Consider the following 18,178-nt stretch of genomic DNA (forward strand, 5'->3'; position numbering starts at 1 on the left):
ACTTAAAACTGGACAAAAAAGTCCATTTATGTCCATATATAACATTTCTCGACAAGTTACGTATTATACCTGCGTCTCTGCTGTGTCTTTATGGGTGTGCTGATACATGAGTGTTGTGAAAGATCAGATGAGAGGAACATTTATTCTGCATGAATTCAAAAGCCGGACATTAATGAGAACTGCTGCAGGATGTTCAGTAGGATGTTTGAAGTAACTCCACATTGGATAAAGCTTCAAAGACATTGTAACAACATTTTATTTCCTAATGAAAATGCCCCAGAATATAATGTCTGAATAAAACACCCAATATAAAACATATTTTCTTTCTGAAGGTCATCTTTTCTTGTGGCCATTTGGTGACGGTAGAAAAAACTGTACATGATAAAGATATAGGATCACCTTATAAAATGACATGCAGCAAACATTTGATCTTATTTACACATTCAGCTGACACAGAGCAACATTATCATTCATGTGAAGTCCTGTTCGTGTCCACCTGATAAATATAAGTCCAATACTTACTCTCCTTTAAGCTTTGTTCTGCTCTCAACCAACTGCTGAGGGAAATATTTGGCTCTTTAGCTGCTACATGATGCACTATGTGCACCAGCTAGTCGCTAGCGGTGTACGTCTCCCATTGGGTTCATTAGAACCTTTTGGCTGCAAACTACTACGACACTACTAAACCAAAACAATTCCCCTTTTCTACATTTTGTCCTTTTTGTGTAAGAATATTATTCCCCGACTGATACAAATTTTTTTATTGATTCAAGACTTTGTATCAATGATGAAATGGTAAATAAAAGTTTATAAATTACAACTTTAATCACAAAAATGTCTTATTGTGAAAAAGAAAACAGCATAAACTAATAGTTTTTTCCCTTTTAAATGACATAATCCAAATTTATATTTCAACTTCATAATTGCAAAACATTTTCATTTGTTCATTGTAATAATTAAACAGTCTTTTGTTATCATTACAGCAAAACTAGGAAAACCTTGTTTGTAAGACCTTGATTCCTCCCCATAGGTAAGACGCACTGAAACACCGGATCAAAAAAACAATGCTGATTTTCAACATATCCATTTCCTGTTTCCCTGATACCCGTTTTAGTCTGGCTCATTCACCAAACAGTATTGGTGATTCTGCAGGCACAGTTAACCGCACAGCAGCCAGATAAAGTAAGTTGGCAACACTGGGCTGGTTCCCCCGATTGGGTTACCTTTCAAATGTTTTACATGCGCATTTTAACAATCCCTGTAAGTCAGTGACATTAACTCTTCTTGGCATCACCACCTCCACAGTCCAACAAAGAGGCACCAAACGCTGATGACGTTAATCTTCTTTCTAAGAAGCTGCCTCCTCCGCTGGTGTTGAAGACGTCTCCTGAACAGGAACTCCGACAGTTTCAACGGGCAGCAGTGAGACAGGAGGCGTCCTGTCTTCTGCTGAGGCCTGCAGGTTCTGCTGTGAGGGGGTAAACATCAGAAATATGTTACACAAAAAAAGCTTACATGTTCAAATAGAATCTCTTGTTGTAGCAGCAATACATTCATAAAACAAAGTCATAAGCCACTATAGGTCAACTGAGTAAATAAAGTAATGTTAGGTGTTAGTGTTAAGTGGGCCTCCCCAGAGGGCCTACAAACTGTTTCAGGGGAGGCTCAGTGTATGGAAGTGAAATATAATACATTAGTTATCAAAAGAAAATCACACAGAAGTGCCTTAATGTGTGTGATTTGGTTAAAGAGGGGAATTATATGATTTTTTCCCCACTTTCCCAGACTCAGAAACTAATAAATGTCTTAGTAAAGACCTTTTTTATGCATTTGCTGTAGTCTGAAGTCATGTCAAACAGCAATATTAGGCTATCTTGGTTTAATTTTTTTATGTTTTTATAGGATCAAATAACATAAATCATGATCCCATAGGCACCCAGGAATTGCACGAAACTAAGGAGGTTGGTGACTTCAGTCTCACTGACTAAGGGTTATGTTATTTGCTGCTACAACCCTTTAAAAATGGGAATAAACATTCATGAACTAAATTGACTAATTTGCAGTGGAATTCAACGTCTTTATTGCTAACAAAGTTATTAGATAGATGTACGTATCAGTTGTTCACATTTATAACGACTATACCCAATTTCTTTCGGTAATACAGAGAATAAATATTTGGTAGTATTTTGGATATCATTAAGTTCACACATTAGTTTGCCATGGCATCTCGGTTAAATTCCACTACACATTAATGTGTTTTATTAAATTTGAGACAAACTTAATAGGAGTAGCGTGGCAGCAAAAACACATGACATACATATAAAGCTATAAAAGTCTGTCCACAGGTTAAGGCCCTGTCACACATATCCGTTTGACAGAAACGTATGCCGGCGTATACGAAATATCGGGAATACGTTGATTTAAATTAAGGGTAAGTTGTGATCGTTTGAAGGACGCAGACGACATGCCGGCGTATATGAAATTAGCTCAAAATGTGTCAGAGTCCAAATACGTCCAAATTTTCCACAGCGGTGTTGTAGCTGACGTATACATAACAAATTATTATACGTATGTCAAACATTGTTAGCGTATCACTTACTTATTTAAAACGTATCAGAGCGTCTGGCCAACGGAGCTGGAAAAGTGCCATTTGGTTCACGTCATGCTGATGCTGGAGAACAGAATGTACTCTTGTCGCAGCCTCTCAGCATCCTCCATGCTCTCTGATGCTGGGCTGATGTATTCATCAAGACGTGCTGTGAAGAAGTGAGGATGAGCTACTCATAGGGACCCTATATACTATATTCAAACCCCAATAAGCTCCCAAAACGCTAGCTGAACGCTAGCTGTAGTGTAGAAACACGTTTAATAAGTTACTCCGTTGTCATGGATAAGTTTAACATAGGTTACGAATAGGTTATCCACTTGTTACCAATAAGTAGGCTGTAGGGTTCACCGTCAACCGACGTAGCCGATATCTAACGCACCTCTAACGTATTTACGTAGGTATTCACGTACTGCATTTACGTAGGCAAGTATTCACGTACGTATTCCGTATTCACGTATGTCTAACGTCACGTAACGTCTGCATATCTTATGAAGCACACGTCGGGTACATCCGGTAAATTTGAACATGCTCAAAACATCAGCGTTCAACAACGTAACACAGTGAACTCTTAACGAATACTACTTATGCCTTACCTTATATCAACGTACACCAGCGTGCTGCCGATATTTTGTATACGCCATATTTTTGTATACGTTATGCATTCGTTGGGTATTCGTCTGATACATTTTGTATAAGTAAGTGATACTCTATCAATAAGTTAGACATGCGTATCTGTATACGTTCCCTTTTCCGATCCGATGAAAAGTTGGACGTATTTGGACTCTGACAGATTGTGAGCTATTTTTCGTATACGTTTCTGCCATACGGATATGTGTGACAAGGCCTTTACTGGCTAAGCACATTCACAAGCACAAGCACAAGACAAGCTCAACAGTTATCCTACAAATACAAAAACTAAAACATGAACATGTGTCATAAAAATATGATCTAGTTATAAAATACTTATTACCAATTTATGTCCCATGTGAATATTCACCATCCCATTAGTGCATGGGAAAAGCTGAAGCATTAAAACATAAACAGGGTACTTTAAAGGTTAGAAAGCAGTATTTTACGTCTAACTTTGGATATTATTGAGATGAATTTGATTTAGTTTTGAAGTATTTAAAAATACATTTTAAAAACTCACCCGAACATCCGTTTGTGAAGGCCGCTTTCCTGCTGGCTTAGATCTGGGTGCTGCACCATTTCTGCTGAGTTTATCTTGAGAAATCATTTTATTCACTTTCGGAAGTTTAGTCTTTGATGGAGTTTTTGTTTGGGTTGTGTTAGCAGAAACACCACTAGCACTCTCTCCTTCGAACTCCTCTTGCTGCTGATTTTCTGAATCTGACTCCGCAGAAAGATTCTGCTCCGCTTCACGCGGCTCAGCATCCGTGTCATCCCCGCTGTCGGGAGGCGCAGCTGTGCGAAGTGTCTCCACAACCACTTTCGCTGGCGCCTCCCTGGGTCTGTTGAGCCGCCTCTGTTGAACCTGGTTCCTGTTTAATCTGTCATCACCGGCGGCTCGGGGCATCAGGACATGTTGCGGTGCGTCCCCGACTGCTAAGTGGTCACCATCCTCGATTTCCTGGATGTGATGCTCCAGCGGAGGCGGATCCCTTCGAGGGCGGCGGAAAGGTGCGGTGATGCCATACTGGAAGACTGCCTGCACTCCTCCATACATGCATACCTGTAGAGTTAAATACATATACCAGTGAAGAGAAACATCATCCAATTTTATTTATGAATGCCAATGTAATTTATTAAGGGTCCTTACCAGAATGATGAGCACGATAGCGATGAAAACTGGGAACTGCAGGGTAATCGGTAGATCTTTGAGGAGGGCTACAAGAAACTCACTTATACCCTGCCCAATGTGCTTCAGCGGCTCTGTGATCATGGTTGTGAAGGTAACAGCTATCGCCTAAACAGAGAGGAATGTTTAGAATGTAACTGTTTCCACAACCATACAGATATTAAAAACCAATACCATTTTTATAAACTACATTTTCACACTAATCTTGATGTTGAATGGGAACACATTTAAAAGGACAGAGTGAAATGCTTTCTTTTATTTCCTCAATAAATGTCTAAAATCAGCAATGCAACATTTTGGCACGTTTATGTTTTGAAAAATAAGTCAATATTATACAGTCTGTACATGGACTGGAAACACATACATGCTATCATAGTGACATACCTTGGTTGGAGGTACCAGTAAAATGGGGTTGACCAGGAGGACTTTATAGTATTCCTTACAAGGGTCATCTTGAAGAGTCCAGGTGCTTCTGTACCACTCTGCAGAAAAACAAAATACAGCAAAGGTAACTAAGAAAGCAATTAAATAGAGTTAATTCAGTGGAAACTAGTGTATTTATTCAAAGGCTTAGTATCCCTGTCAGTAGTAGAGACTGGAGTCTCAGATAAAATCTTACAAAACATAGAAAGCAAAAGTCAGAGGGTTTGGTACATTAAATGTGCAGCAGGGATTGTTTGACTGATGTGAATGGAGACGCATATATGGAGCAGCAGAAAGACACACATCTGACCTTCAAACAAACTTCAACGTGGTTAAAGAACTGATAATGTAATTACATCATGAGTTTAACAAGAAGCATGGACATCATCGTCATAGTCTTCTTCACGCCATTGCTGAGCAGTGAAAACCATGCATCTCCACGTTTGTTGATTTTAAATATGGTAAACAGAAAGATTAAGCCAGCAGCTATAATTCATATTTTCAAACTATCAAATGATAATGGGGCGACAATATTTCATATATTCACACTTGTGATCACCTTTCAAGCTATCGCTCCAGTCAATCTTCTTCATTCCAGCGCATTTTTGAAAGCTCTCCATCTTCACTAGTTTGGTTTGGTGCTCAGCGAAGGCAATCTGAAAAAGATTAATGAAACGTAATGCTATTAAAACTTATCTGTCTAAAAAAAATTGAGTGACAGCTTAACAAGAGCAAGAGAACTTCACCTTGTACAGATAGAGCCAGTTCCAGATAATACTGACAAGAAAGCAGACAGCGAACATTCTCTTGAACTGCACGAACCAGGACACCATTGACCACAGCTGAGTGCATATGATGGCCACTAAGACCAGAACACCAAGCCCCACCTGGAACAAACAGAGAGAACGGAGTACAACTGGACTGGTCGCACGAGAAGGAAAAAATATACACAAAATATGCACCAAAAGCATTTTTAAAACGTGTACAGAAGTTGGACCCCTCCGCCAGTTGGATAGCAAGTGTTATTGTTTAGAAGCTACGTTAAAACATTTTGACAGTGAAACAGAACAACAGTTTTATTGCAGACACGGTCTCTGGACATGTTCTTCATGTGGTACACGAAAGGCTAAAAGCGCAGATTTTTGATTACATTTGAAGTTTTCGGTAGTTTAAAATGTAGGTGGATTTGAAAAGTTATCTATTGTGCATCAACATTAAGGACGTACATTTAAACCAGGTACACATACCCCAGCCTAAACTAAATACTACACCCAAAGAAACATCACACTACACTCATTTTAAAGCTAGGACTATGATCGACAAGGGTCTATTTTTTAGGAAGCACAGGACCGAAGGTTATTAAAGACTCATAAACAAAGATTTCAGATTAATGAATAAGCTTACTTTTAATAGTGTGTCAAGCTCCACACCAAAGGTGTCTTCAAAACGCCACGTCCAGGTCTCGTAGTTATGTGGTCTGAGATCTACCAGGATCTGACTGATGGCATCGTCCAGAGCTCCTGTTCTCCAGATGTCTTCACCTTCCAGAAAAGTCTGAATCTCTGTCATGGCTTGTGTGGACAGTTGGATTTTGGCATCATAGAAGACGTCCGTTGAGTCACTGGGCTGGGGAGAAAAGGGGGCAGGTCGCCGCATCAAATGTAGGTCACACGATGATTGCAAGGAAAAGGTTTAGTAAAATGCATTTAAGATTAGCAAAGACATACTAAAGAAAAAGCTTAATGACCACTTACCAAACCAACTTTTTGTATTTCTTTCTGGAGTCTGGTAAGAAATCGTCTGAACACTGGATTGCATGTAGGCTCCTGTGAGATGGTCGTGACTCTCTTCTTCAGTTCGTCAATCTGAATGAAAGCAAAGCATAATATTTGTGATGCTCGACTGATTACATGAAGGAATCATTTCTCATTCCCATATGAAGATTCAGTGTCTTCCTAAAGTACAATCAGCAGGTGGTTGATTTCAAGAGGACGTGAACTTGTACTTTCCGGTTGAAGGATTAAGAACAGTGTCTCTGATGTCTCCAGAAACCTTATGCTCATTAATGTTGAGCAGTCTTAAACCTTCCAGTGCAGATTTGAGTGTTTGGTGTGTTTTTAAAAAATAATTTCTTAATCTTTACCAGTTTTTGCCAACTGTTTCTAAAGTTCTGTAATGTTTAAAGAGAAAAATGTTATTAATAGGGTGCTTAACATCTACAGCCTAATCACTGAAACAGAATAACCCGTCTGTCTGCATTTTGTAAACACAACATTCAAAGTTGGCCCCCTCCTCCCTAACTGAAATAAGGTCACGGTGCTCCCAGGTTGGGTGAAAGTCAACCCTATAGTCACTTTCATGGACCAACTCTACCTACTGTAGCGGGAACTACAAAAGAGGTGGTTTTGAATACTTTACCAGGTGTTTATATTTCTGTCTGGCTGTGGACAGATTTTGGGCATGTGTATAGTTAAGATCAAAATGAAGGTCAAGCACGAAGATGGTTGTGGCCCGGGCAAAGAAAGCAGAATAAATTCAGTGACTCCCATTAATCAAAACCAACTAATCTAAAAGATCTTGTATAACCGGTTGTATCTCTCAACTAAACTCTCTGAGGAAAACATACATGATTCAAGATCTTAATTCTAAATAATTTACTATTTTATTCATCATTTAACATTTTGAATACGACAGTAATTAAAGATGCAAAGGATTGACATTATCTGCAGAAAACACTGTGTGTCGTGGTATAGCTATGGATACTAACGAACTCACCAGTCTCTTTTGATCCACTACTTGTCTGCTACACGACGTCAGCTCCAGCTGCTGGTTGGGGTCCTGAGTATGCACTCTTCTCTTGGTTGGCACGTTGTCATAGTGTTCTGTCTGCAAATCACACACACACACACACACACACACACACACACTAACTGTCATAACAGAGATATCGACAAAGCTTCAGAGCATTCAAGGCAACGGCAACGATAGCAAATGCAATTAGGTCAGTGTTACACATTTAACATCACCCAACCTCTGCAGTCTGCCTCATCGATTTGGTGCTTGCATCGTAGTTGAGCATATCATAAGGGTCTATCCAGTCGTTGTCCGCCTCCTGTGCTGTGCCAGTCAGAAAAAGGCTGCATACCAGGACAATGAGGAGCATCCTGGCAGAGAAGAGGGCACCTCCTAAGTGACCGTCCAGTGTTGAAGCTAGCTATCTATACGTAAGCGACAACACCCAGCAAGACTTCCAGGAAAGTGAAAGTAAGTACAGGCTAAATTTGATCACAGCTAACTTGAGTAAATAACGTTAATAAACAAGCTAATGGTAGCTAGCTGCTATGATAACTTTAGACACCCGACTCAACCTTCGCTTTGAAGACACTTTAATACGTGAAGGCTACAATAACACGATAAATATGAAGTATTTTCCAAGATAAAAACACGAGTACAGCTCGGCATTACAAACTACCGTTAAACAGACCCACTTTACGATACAACCCCCTGACGCAACATACGTAACTAGCAAAGGTTCACGGGAAATGTAGTGTTTTAGAGAAAAGGCTGTGTCCTTCTCTCCTTTTTCTGCATCACAAAAATAAATATATTCAACATGTATATTTCAGATGTTGACAAATGTCATTTCTGCAAGACTGAACAGAAAGTATATTTGACCTGTTTTATGGACTTGAGAATTATATATTGTGCAAAACCATACAAGTATTGAGGAGAACAGAACTCCATTTTGAATGTGACAATTTATGTATTCACTTTTTTATATAAATAAAGGGACATTTCATAAAGGAACTTTTCTTAATTCAACCCCAGTCAATTACATTTGCAGTAGCTAAGATTTAGCACTTTAGAAAGGGATTGATAAAACTTCTAGTTTCATTTGACTCATACCGTCAAACCACAACCAGATGAATGATCAAAATCTTTCAAGAAATTTGGGTTCTGAAAAGGTAGCCTACTTTTTTTTTTGTATTAATCACAACACAAAATTAAAGATTCAACAAAACTTTTATTGCAAAAATGTGTATATTATATTTACATTAATAGCAACATTTCTTGAGAACACATGTTATTTCTTTACTTGATTTTCTGCAATATACAGTACAGCGGTTCAGTGAAACTACTCTGTTCAGAGTTCAAGACAAACAATCTACATCTTCAGAAAGACGTGCACAGAACGGCAGCACTTATGTACCCACATAACATATCTCAAGGGATTTCAGGAACCTCAGCTAAACAGTTGCTAAAAAGAGGGCACCCATGGGAATGACCAAAACTCAATTTGGCCTCTGTACATAATACAGGAGCGCAAACTGTGACATGCATCTTAGCTCACAAAGCTCCATAAATGCTCACCTGCAACATGAGAACAGGCAATGTTTAATAGTTAGAAAGGCAAGACCGAGAGCGCTACAGGTTCACATTTATCTTCCTTTTCGCCCTTTACCACCCTTCATCCCTCCTTTGCCCCCCTTTGCTTGTCCTTTTCCTTTCCTTTGCCGCCTTTTCCTTTGCCAGCCTTTAGCGCGTTGTTCTTTCCTCTCCATCCCCCGCATGTCTTTCTTCATGCGACTGTCCACCACTTTGAAAGCTCCCTTGACGCCTGCAGGTCGCCTCACCTTCTTGCCAGCTCCCTTTTTGCTCACAAGGTATGTTATTTCTCTCTTCTCCTTCCCCAGGCCTGCTTTCTTGTAGATACTGACAGAATAGGAAAAGACAAAATGATTGAAAATGATACAATTATCCAGAACAAAGCAATGCATAACTGTCTTTTGAGGTGTGGCTCACACCCTACAGGTCTGACGTCATACCTCCTCAGCTGAGCATTCTTCTCCCTCTCAGAGATGTCCACTGTGTCTACAACTGCCTCCGCTTTCTTCTTAGCCTGGTCCATTTTCTTCAGCATCTGGAAATGTCACAGAGAAACAAAAAAAATAAGATCTACAGAAATAATTTGAAGTTCATCAAACTAAAAATGGCTTGGGTGTTTTTGCCTAAAACAGCCGCTTTAATAATTTCAAGCACGATCCAGTTTTATGTCGGATCATCTTTTGCATCTTCATCAACAGATGCAGCATTGTACTTTTCCCCCAATCTTACCCTCCTCTTCTTCCGGGCCTTGGCCTCAGCAACTCGCTTGATGGGTCGGGCATCGATCTCCTTCCACTTTTGTTTATACTCCTCCACCATCTCTTTGGTGACAGGTGTCGGCTTCTTCCGGTGTTTCTGTTCGTCGACCAGGAACCACTCCGGAACATCCCACTGCTGCTCGGAGTTAGCAAACCTGCAGGAGCATACTATCAGCTTGCTGTACAGGCATATTTAAAAAATGTACTTAAACCAGATGCTGTGTGTAATTTTAAGGCTGATGCATGTGGCACCTGGTCAAAGACTGGTAGGTGAAATCCCACTTTCAAATAAGTTATTCTATATTTCTCTTATTGCCCTCCCTACTATGTTTCTGTGGCACTCGACCCTAAAGCCCATTTGATACAACTGAAGATGGAAACATATTTTTAGTTGTTTCACATATAAACAGTGTATTTTAAAACATTACACATTTAGAAATAGCAAATATTTACAGCAGCAGGACTTTCTATGTGGGATTGAGTAAAAACTAAATAAATTACAGTGCCCATGTTCATCCTAATGAAAAAACATGTCACCCAGTGCGACTGTTGCTCATTTACAGTTTGTGTCAGGTTTTGGCAACACAGGCAGTAGTTGTCAGTAGGACCAATACATTGTTGATATTGCCTCATACTTTCATTAACTTAAGCTTTGTGAGAGAATTTGAACCAGTAGGAAAGTGGGCAAACATTGAAATCTCACACACACACACACACACACACATACATACACACACACACACACACACCTGTGGAAGGAGCCGTCCATCAGGTCCCTGGCTCTCTTCTTAGACGTAGCGATCTGACAGCCCAGGGCCAGGCCCTCTGCATTCAGGATCCTGGATTTCTTACCTGAGGAGCACAGAACCCACAAACATCCACAGTTACGCAAAACATGAAGCTGAACAACTTTTACTTATTTTATTTATTCATCTTAGTGACTTATGTAAACTGGTTTTCTGCTGTTTCCGTTTCCTAAAGTTAGGATTTGTGTAGGTTGGAGATCACCAGCTTACCACCTGAAATCTAAATATTCCTCATACTCACTGGTACTTTCTACAGGGACAACCTGCAGGTCATCATCATTGGCTTTTCCTGACATCCCTCCAGCGGCCAGCTTCATCTTGTTGATCTCTCTGGAACGAGCAGCAAAATATGCATTTGTATATTTGTTTAGTCGTCAATAGTATGAATCCAATTGGATCCAGAAAACAGCATACTTCTCATCATCAACGCTGTCATCAGAGTCGCTGTCACTGTCGCCCTCTTGAGCTTCTTTCAAAGGTCCCGCCTTTTCCTCCGCTGGCGGAGCAGTTTTCTCTTCCTCCTCTTTCTCCTTTTCTTCCTCGTCTTGTTTATTAGTTTTCCTCTTTTTGCCTTTTCCAAAAATGTCATTATTTTGTCAGTCCCAGTTTTACAAGAGCTACGATCCTTTTAAAAAGGGATATTTTAAACTTGTATTTTGTCATGGAAATACATTTCAGAAAAAGGACCTTTGATGAACATGTGTGAATAAATTAATGAGAAACAGGGGAGACTGTTACTTGTTTGTTTGTTCTGAAGAAACACGGTCTGTCGGAGCTCGCTCTCTGCGTCTCCTTCCAGGCCAATTTCGGAGAATATGCCCTACAGAGCAAAAGGATGCCAGGGTCAACTCATTTGCAGGTGTAAACCATGAGGGGGGGGATCAGTAATGATGTGAACAAAGAGGCAGGTGACAAATCATTGTGCAACATTGTACATATAGTAGATCATGTGAGCACAAGTGGACAAACCTTGCTGAACCACAGGTTGGTCTCTCGTTCCTTCTTCTCATCCTTTCCCTCCAGTTCCACCAGCAAGGCACTATCCTGCCCTTCATCCTCCTCCTCCTCTTCAACAAACTTTACTCTGGAAAACAGAAATGTATAAAAAAACAACAACAACAACAATTCATTTGAGGGTATACAATGTCATGCAGTGTTACTTCACTTACTTCTTCTTCGGCGCCTTCTTCTTCAGCTCTCTCTGTCTCTCCTCCACCTCTTCCATGTCCTCATCATCTAAATCGGAGGCCAGGGATATTTCATCCGCATCGTCTTCATCAGACGACAGGTGGACGTCGTCGTCACCTTCTTCCAGGGCGTCTGCTGCCCGCATGTCCCCTTTGGATATATCAACCAGCGTCTGACGGAAACATGAATACCGAAGGTACATCAATTTAGTTACAGTTTCCGAGCATAAACGTTAAATTACCCTTTTTTCTTTCTTAAATATAAATAAAAGCCATTTAGTTAATTTTCTCATTAAGTTCAATGATCTACACACAAACATCCCACAAGAGAGATTCCACCGGGTGCAGCGGCACCGTATTCTGGCAGCAATGCGGACCACTCTGGACCGGGCTTTTGCTTCCACCGTGCGCATTTCAGAGGCAGCTCTCCACAATGTTCCGTTAAACTGCACCTCGACTTTCTTTGATGGGGCCGCGGCACATTGCACATAACAAATCGAGCAGGGCAATATTGAGGTTGCCGAAAAGGGCCCAGCAGTAAACGCTCAACCGGAGAGGCCAGACACTCAGCCACCCAACGTTAAAGATCAAAGTAAGCTCTCTACAAATATTGAGCATCATCTGTGAATCTCTTTTCTTGTAAAATGTCCGGTGTAATCGGTAACTCTGGTGTCACAAGTTTAATGCGTGTGTTCCTGTTGTCTTCACCTTTTGCTTCTTGATGGTGCAGAGGGAGAACATGGAAACGTCGTGGGAATCTGCGATGGAGACGCCAGGCAGGTCCATCTTCAGCTCCACCCGCTCCCTCAGCTTCCTCCGCTCTTTCAGCAGCTTCCTCTTCTTCCTGATGGAGCATGCCGGTTATACAAACTCCATTTAATTAAGAAATCTCTAAACAGCATGTTCCCATTTCACATTTCTCCACTAAAACCATTTCAAGGGGAAGAGGTCAACAAGAAGATGAGGTCTATCAAAGTGCTGCTGGTTCAATCAGCGACAACTCCGTCTGAGCTCTGTTGCAATTTAGCACTGCAACAAATAGTTGCACAAAAATACGGGAAATTACTTTAATAATAAAAATAACTTTGTGTCGTACCGTTTGAGCTCAGCCATCTCCTCAGCTTTCAATTCTGCCAGCTTCTTCTCCATTTCTTCCACGTCGTCTTCGTCTTCATCCTCCACCTCCTCCTCCTCCATCACCACCTCCTCCTTCTTCTTCTTCTTCTTCTCTGGTTCGTCATCACCATCACCCTTTTCTTCATCAGAACTCAAGCTTAAAACAAAGCAAAGAGGAGGTTTTTAATCTGCTATGACACATTTTGGCAAAGACACGAGAATATTTCAGCAGCTTTTCGTAAATGTGCTGTAAAGACTTTACTTGATCTCCGGGTCGAGCGGTTTGGTCTCCCCCTTCAGTTTTTTGGCCAGGAATCTCCTCAGCTTGGACCTCCAGGTCAGCAGCATGCTGCAGGTGTGAGGACGGAGAAAATTGTATTTTTTAAATTTTAAATGCCTGAATCACTACTTTTTATTTTTTACCGCACTGAAAAACCGACTTACCGGAGCTCTTTGCGTCCTAAGACTTTGATGTCACGCAAACACTCTTTTAACTCGCTAGTGGTGGCTGGGTGAGACTCCAGGTCTGGGTTGTCAAAGGTGATCTGAGAGAAGAAGACAGAGTGAGAAATACAGGAACGATTATTTATTTTTGCTTCATCCTCACTCACTCACTCACTCACTGAGGTCAGTCATTTTACATTACATACATTGTACTGTCATTTCAAATAAATCGGGTCCAGGATAATTCATCATAAATCTTTCACTTTCCTCGACATCTATTCCCCTACAGCTGCAATTTATATGCAACAGGATTTTATATAAAAGGGCAAAAAATGTGAAGACTTCCAGCATCATTCTTAGTAGTAGTAGTAGAGATCTCACCTCACTGGCTTTGCTTAGGAAGTCTATGGCGTTGTCGGCTTTCAGGAAGGTTGTCACTGTGAAACTGTGATAGAGTGTCAGCTCACCATCTGTGTATCCCTCCGCCTGGAACAAAAGAGGAGCCGATTGGTCAGTCAAGAATGCAATATCACTCCAAAGTAAACATTATCATATTTATAGGCCAGGACCTATCACACCATATCAACACCAGAGCAAATCACGTGCAAACAGCTAGTCGGGTAACTACAGGAAATCATGGGAAAGTCAGGTTTTGGTGTTCTTATTGTGACTTAAAGGTTTACTTGAGATGATTGGTCAAACAATGCTCATCTAGTAGTCAGTCATCTCATATAGTGTACATGCCTTTGGCTTCTTGACAGGAATCAGATCCCTCACAGTTTTGGCCTGCTCCTCCACCTCTTTGAACGCATGTTTGGGGTCAAAGAACTTACTGTCGATTTTGTCTGGGGCAAGAAAACCTGGTAAGAGAAAATAAATTGTGTTCACATGTAATGTACAGAAGTGGTAAAAAAAAAAATAGACTGAAAGGTTTGTTCGGTAATCTGTCGCTACTACTGACCCTGACAGACGACAAAGATCTCAGCGGACTCGTTCCTAGACGCCTGCGGCTTAGTGGCCTGCACCTTCTTGAAAAAGTGCTGGAAGATCCAGAGCAGTGGCTGGTAGTCTTTGGAGCGGAAAACCTTGGTGACGAAAGTGCCTCCTTTGGTCAGAAAATCACAGGCCAACTTCAGGGCCATGAGGGTTAAATGAGCTGCAGGCGAAGCGGAGAACAAAGTGAGATTTGGGGACATTTAAGTTCAAATTGAACTAAAATGATTATGACAGGTGAGTGTGCCTTATAAACTACTAAGTGTCGTAATTGGGACACAAAGACAATAGAGGAAATAATGGCATGAACATTTTATTTTCCTTTCAGAACTACAAGCAACAGTAGTACAAAGATGCGATTTTATCAATGTATTAATATTCTCACACACGATACCAACCTTTGAAAAGTTGCACACCACCATTGCAATTTGACTTTGATTATTTATCTGCTATAATTTCCTTATTGGAATAATACATAATAGAAATTTCCCAATTATCGGCCCAATATATATATCGTGCATCCCTAATGGCATCTATAAATGACCATATTACTCACTGCTAAACTGAGGGACAAACCTTTGCTCTTTGGTGGCACCTACCTTGTGTGAAGGCATCATGCTGCCAGTTGGTTCCCAGATTCGGGGCTCCATCATTCAGCACAACGTCGACCTTCCAAGTCTGCAGTTCCTTTCGTAAAGACTGTATATTGGAGAGAAAGTATCTCACTTAACTAGTGAATGTTAAGAACTATCCTATAGTTTGTTATTTTAAAGAAATCTGATGCTTGGTAAACAGAGCAGGTGGTTAATGCCAAAAACACATCCCTCTGTGTTAGTTGTACTTTTGCAGGGCTATTAAATAGGTTATTCTGTGTTTAACAGTGTATGAAGCCTGGACACTGAAGTTAGTTTTCCTTCAGTGACGTGCTGAACTCTGCAGCAGCTGCCTCACCTGTTTGCATTTGTCCGTAGTGATGTCTTCTTGCAGCATCACCACGTTGGGGATGGGCTTGATGGGCACCAGGTCAACACCTGACAAGAAAAACTTTATAAAAACTTTTCCCAGTCTCTCGATAATAAAAACCCAACCAATGAGACTATTCAAAAAACAAGAGACTTTAAAAGCCGACGTAAAGGAAGAACAATTTAATATCAGATATTTACATTAATGACAATCACACTCACCAATAATGATACTTGATAGAGGCATAAACTTCGACGCCACCTGCAACCTGCAAGATTATGAATCATGAGTGTATTCTTTGTGATAATATTCTACATCATACCTTTTGCTTATCTGTCTTCCTATGCAGAGAATACAAATATATAGCCCTATTTGTGACCCTGACACAAATGGCCCAAAGATTCATGAGTCATTACGTCAAACATCTAAACTACTGGAAACTTGCAACAAGAACATGTGGCGTTATTTACAAAGGAAGATGACAACAGTGCTGTTGTAATGTCTGTAAAAATTAATGTAATTTATTTTAACGTCCAAATGTTATTAGGCAGACTGTGTGCAGCCTTGAGAGATAAAACAGCTGCGTTGACGCTGAAAACCTTTGTAGGAAGTTTTTTATTTCAGAGAAAATTGATCAGTGAGGAATCGTTAATGAATTGAACTGATAAGCAGAAATCAATGATGGCATTGGTATAAATACATTTTTAACCCATCCACTTTGGCCTGATAACAGTATTACGCGAAGTTTGTTTAGGAATACTGAGAACATGTTGCACAGTACCATGACTGGAGGGCTCTTTTACACAATTAACACCCCCAAATGAATACAGATATTAGGTTTAATTTGAGTCCCTCTGTGTTTCTATAGCTTGGGCAACCTTGCATTAAGGCCTGGACAAGATGCTCGACAGAGTTAGCCTCTCGGTGTGTGTGTGTGTGTGTGTGTGTGTGTGTGTGTGTGTGTGTGTGTGTGTGTGTTGACAGGCAGCTCACCATCCTCCAGGAGCAGCACACAGGTCCACCAGAGCTCTGGCTTTCTGTAGAAACTGAAATTTACGGTTGAGCTGAATCAGTTTGAAGGAAGAACGAGAGCGGTAACCTGAAGAAGACAAAACACGAGGTTATCAGACCGCTGACACTCTTAACATCTCATCCAGCACAACTTTATTTAGTGTTAGCGAGTGAGCTAGCTATCCGGCTAATGCTAATATCTACTTCAATGCTTACAGTCTCAAGCTTGCTAAATTCTCTAGCAGTAGTATTTTACCTGTTTCTTTAGCCAGATGGTAGAATTTATCCTTTCTGGTCTTTCCGACTTTGAGTTTCTTCCCCATATTTGTCGCTGTGTTTTTACACTTTACTCTAACACAGAAATATCCCACTTAAAGCAGTCTACCGTCCACGAAAACAACACGTGCGTTTGTCTCGGCGCAGACGTTCAACGTCACACTACTGGCCGTATTTCTTCTTCTTCTGATTTATTTCAAGTTGTTTACGGGACGGTGTCGCCACCTGCTGTCTGTATCGCAGAATACAGTCATAGATTGGTTTTGTTGTAACTTTTTGTTTGTACATTCAGATGTAGAGGAAATGTATTGTTTGATACGGACAGTCAGCTCAAAACTGTTAACTTTCTGTTTAAGAATATGGATGTATAAATAAAAAAACTTTGTATAAATAATAAGAAACTTATTCAAATCGAACTGCAAATAGAGATTCCTATCATTCACTAAATCCAAACAATACATATTTCCAAAATAGGCTAGTATAAAGTGAGGGTAGATATTATTTAAAAAAATACTGTGATAATTTACTCCACAAATGGATATTCTGCAACTTACATCAATGTATTTCTGTATACATTTTCTGTTCAGTTTCTGCAAATAATGATTAGTTGGACAAAACATTTGCCTAATTTTAAATGATATCTCTTTGACTTTCAAAAAACAAACAAATGTAGACCAATATGACAAGGCATGTACTTAATGTCTTTTTGGAAAAGTTGACAAAATGCTTTATTTTAATTCTTAGTTTGCCTTGAAAAACAAGTTTTCCCAACAGTTGTTTCAGTTGCATCTAACAGTATTAGGGTAGTTTGTCATTTACCTTATTATTTTCACTTTGATCTCTCGACTTATTAGAGGTAAATTTACTTTTTAGTCACAACATGTTACTGAATGCTAGTTACTACATTTTTGATTGAGTTTTTACATACCAAACGTATAAAGTCATACAAAAGTGATTAATTCCTGTAGTTTAAACCACCCAACAGTAGGCCTTAATAAAGTAGTGATCACTACCCTGCTGACAGTGCTAAATGATGCATGATGCTGCAGTTCATCCAAATCACAAAAACAAATTGACAAATACTTTTGCTTACCTAGTGATATCTAGCCATGGAGATTATTTATTTAGTTTTGTGCAGGTTTTGAGATATCTTTGAGATTTCTACTAATGCCCTCATACTATAGGTAGTGAATGGAATTTGGTTTGTGGTGATCGCTGCATTAAAAAACGACATAACAAAAGTGTTTTTCTCCGGAAAAAGTGTCAATTTTACTCTTGAGTTTCTATTAGGGCTATATGAAAACTCTTTAAATTTAATTCAGCCTCTTTGTATGAGGGTGGCAGCATAAATCTCAGAGAACGATATCTCAGAACCTGGACAAATAAAA

The 18,178-nt window shown here is 40.0% G+C and overlaps 2 protein-coding genes across 5 annotated transcripts; both read right to left on the minus strand.

The window, feature by feature from the left end:
* Positions 1 to 238: 238 nt before the first annotated feature.
* On the minus strand, positions 239 to 8,351 carry clcc1 (chloride channel CLIC-like 1). Of its 4 annotated transcripts, none has more exons than XM_029429341.1 (11): positions 7,882 to 8,351; positions 7,626 to 7,736; positions 6,605 to 6,715; positions 6,255 to 6,476; positions 5,597 to 5,737; positions 5,410 to 5,506; positions 4,812 to 4,909; positions 4,389 to 4,535; positions 3,759 to 4,301; positions 3,579 to 3,629; positions 239 to 1,465 (listed from the first exon to the last, which is right to left on the minus strand). In XM_029429341.1, the coding sequence occupies exons 1-11, from the start codon at positions 8,011 to 8,013 to the stop codon at positions 1,349 to 1,351; spliced, it is 1,770 nt and encodes a 589-aa protein (XP_029285201.1). In that variant the 5' UTR covers positions 8,014 to 8,351; the 3' UTR covers positions 239 to 1,348. The 4 variants fall into 4 exon arrangements, with proteins under 4 accessions (XP_029285201.1, XP_029285200.1, XP_029285203.1 ...); XM_029429340.1 differs by having other exon boundaries at positions 239 to 1,468; XM_029429343.1 differs by lacking the exon at positions 3,579 to 3,629.
* A 503-nt stretch (positions 8,352 to 8,854) lies between these two features.
* ftsj3 (FtsJ RNA 2'-O-methyltransferase 3) lies at positions 8,855 to 16,956 on the minus strand. Its single transcript, XM_029430572.1, has 21 exons — positions 16,771 to 16,956; positions 16,497 to 16,602; positions 15,725 to 15,771; positions 15,492 to 15,571; positions 15,140 to 15,239; positions 14,509 to 14,703; positions 14,292 to 14,407; positions 13,929 to 14,033; positions 13,548 to 13,648; positions 13,366 to 13,452; positions 13,084 to 13,260; positions 12,696 to 12,831; positions 11,970 to 12,160; positions 11,770 to 11,884; positions 11,539 to 11,620; positions 11,215 to 11,371; positions 11,042 to 11,130; positions 10,744 to 10,846; positions 9,966 to 10,149; positions 9,677 to 9,771; positions 8,855 to 9,563 (listed from the first exon to the last, which is right to left on the minus strand). The coding sequence occupies exons 1-21, from the start codon at positions 16,835 to 16,837 to the stop codon at positions 9,290 to 9,292; spliced, it is 2,607 nt and encodes an 868-aa protein (XP_029286432.1). The 5' UTR covers positions 16,838 to 16,956; the 3' UTR covers positions 8,855 to 9,289.
* Positions 16,957 to 18,178: the final 1,222 nt, after the last annotated feature.

The sequence above is a fragment of the Cottoperca gobio genome, chromosome 4 (assembly GCF_900634415.1).
Source record: "Cottoperca gobio chromosome 4, fCotGob3.1, whole genome shotgun sequence".
Taxonomy (NCBI): domain Eukaryota; kingdom Metazoa; phylum Chordata; class Actinopteri; order Perciformes; family Bovichtidae; genus Cottoperca; species Cottoperca gobio.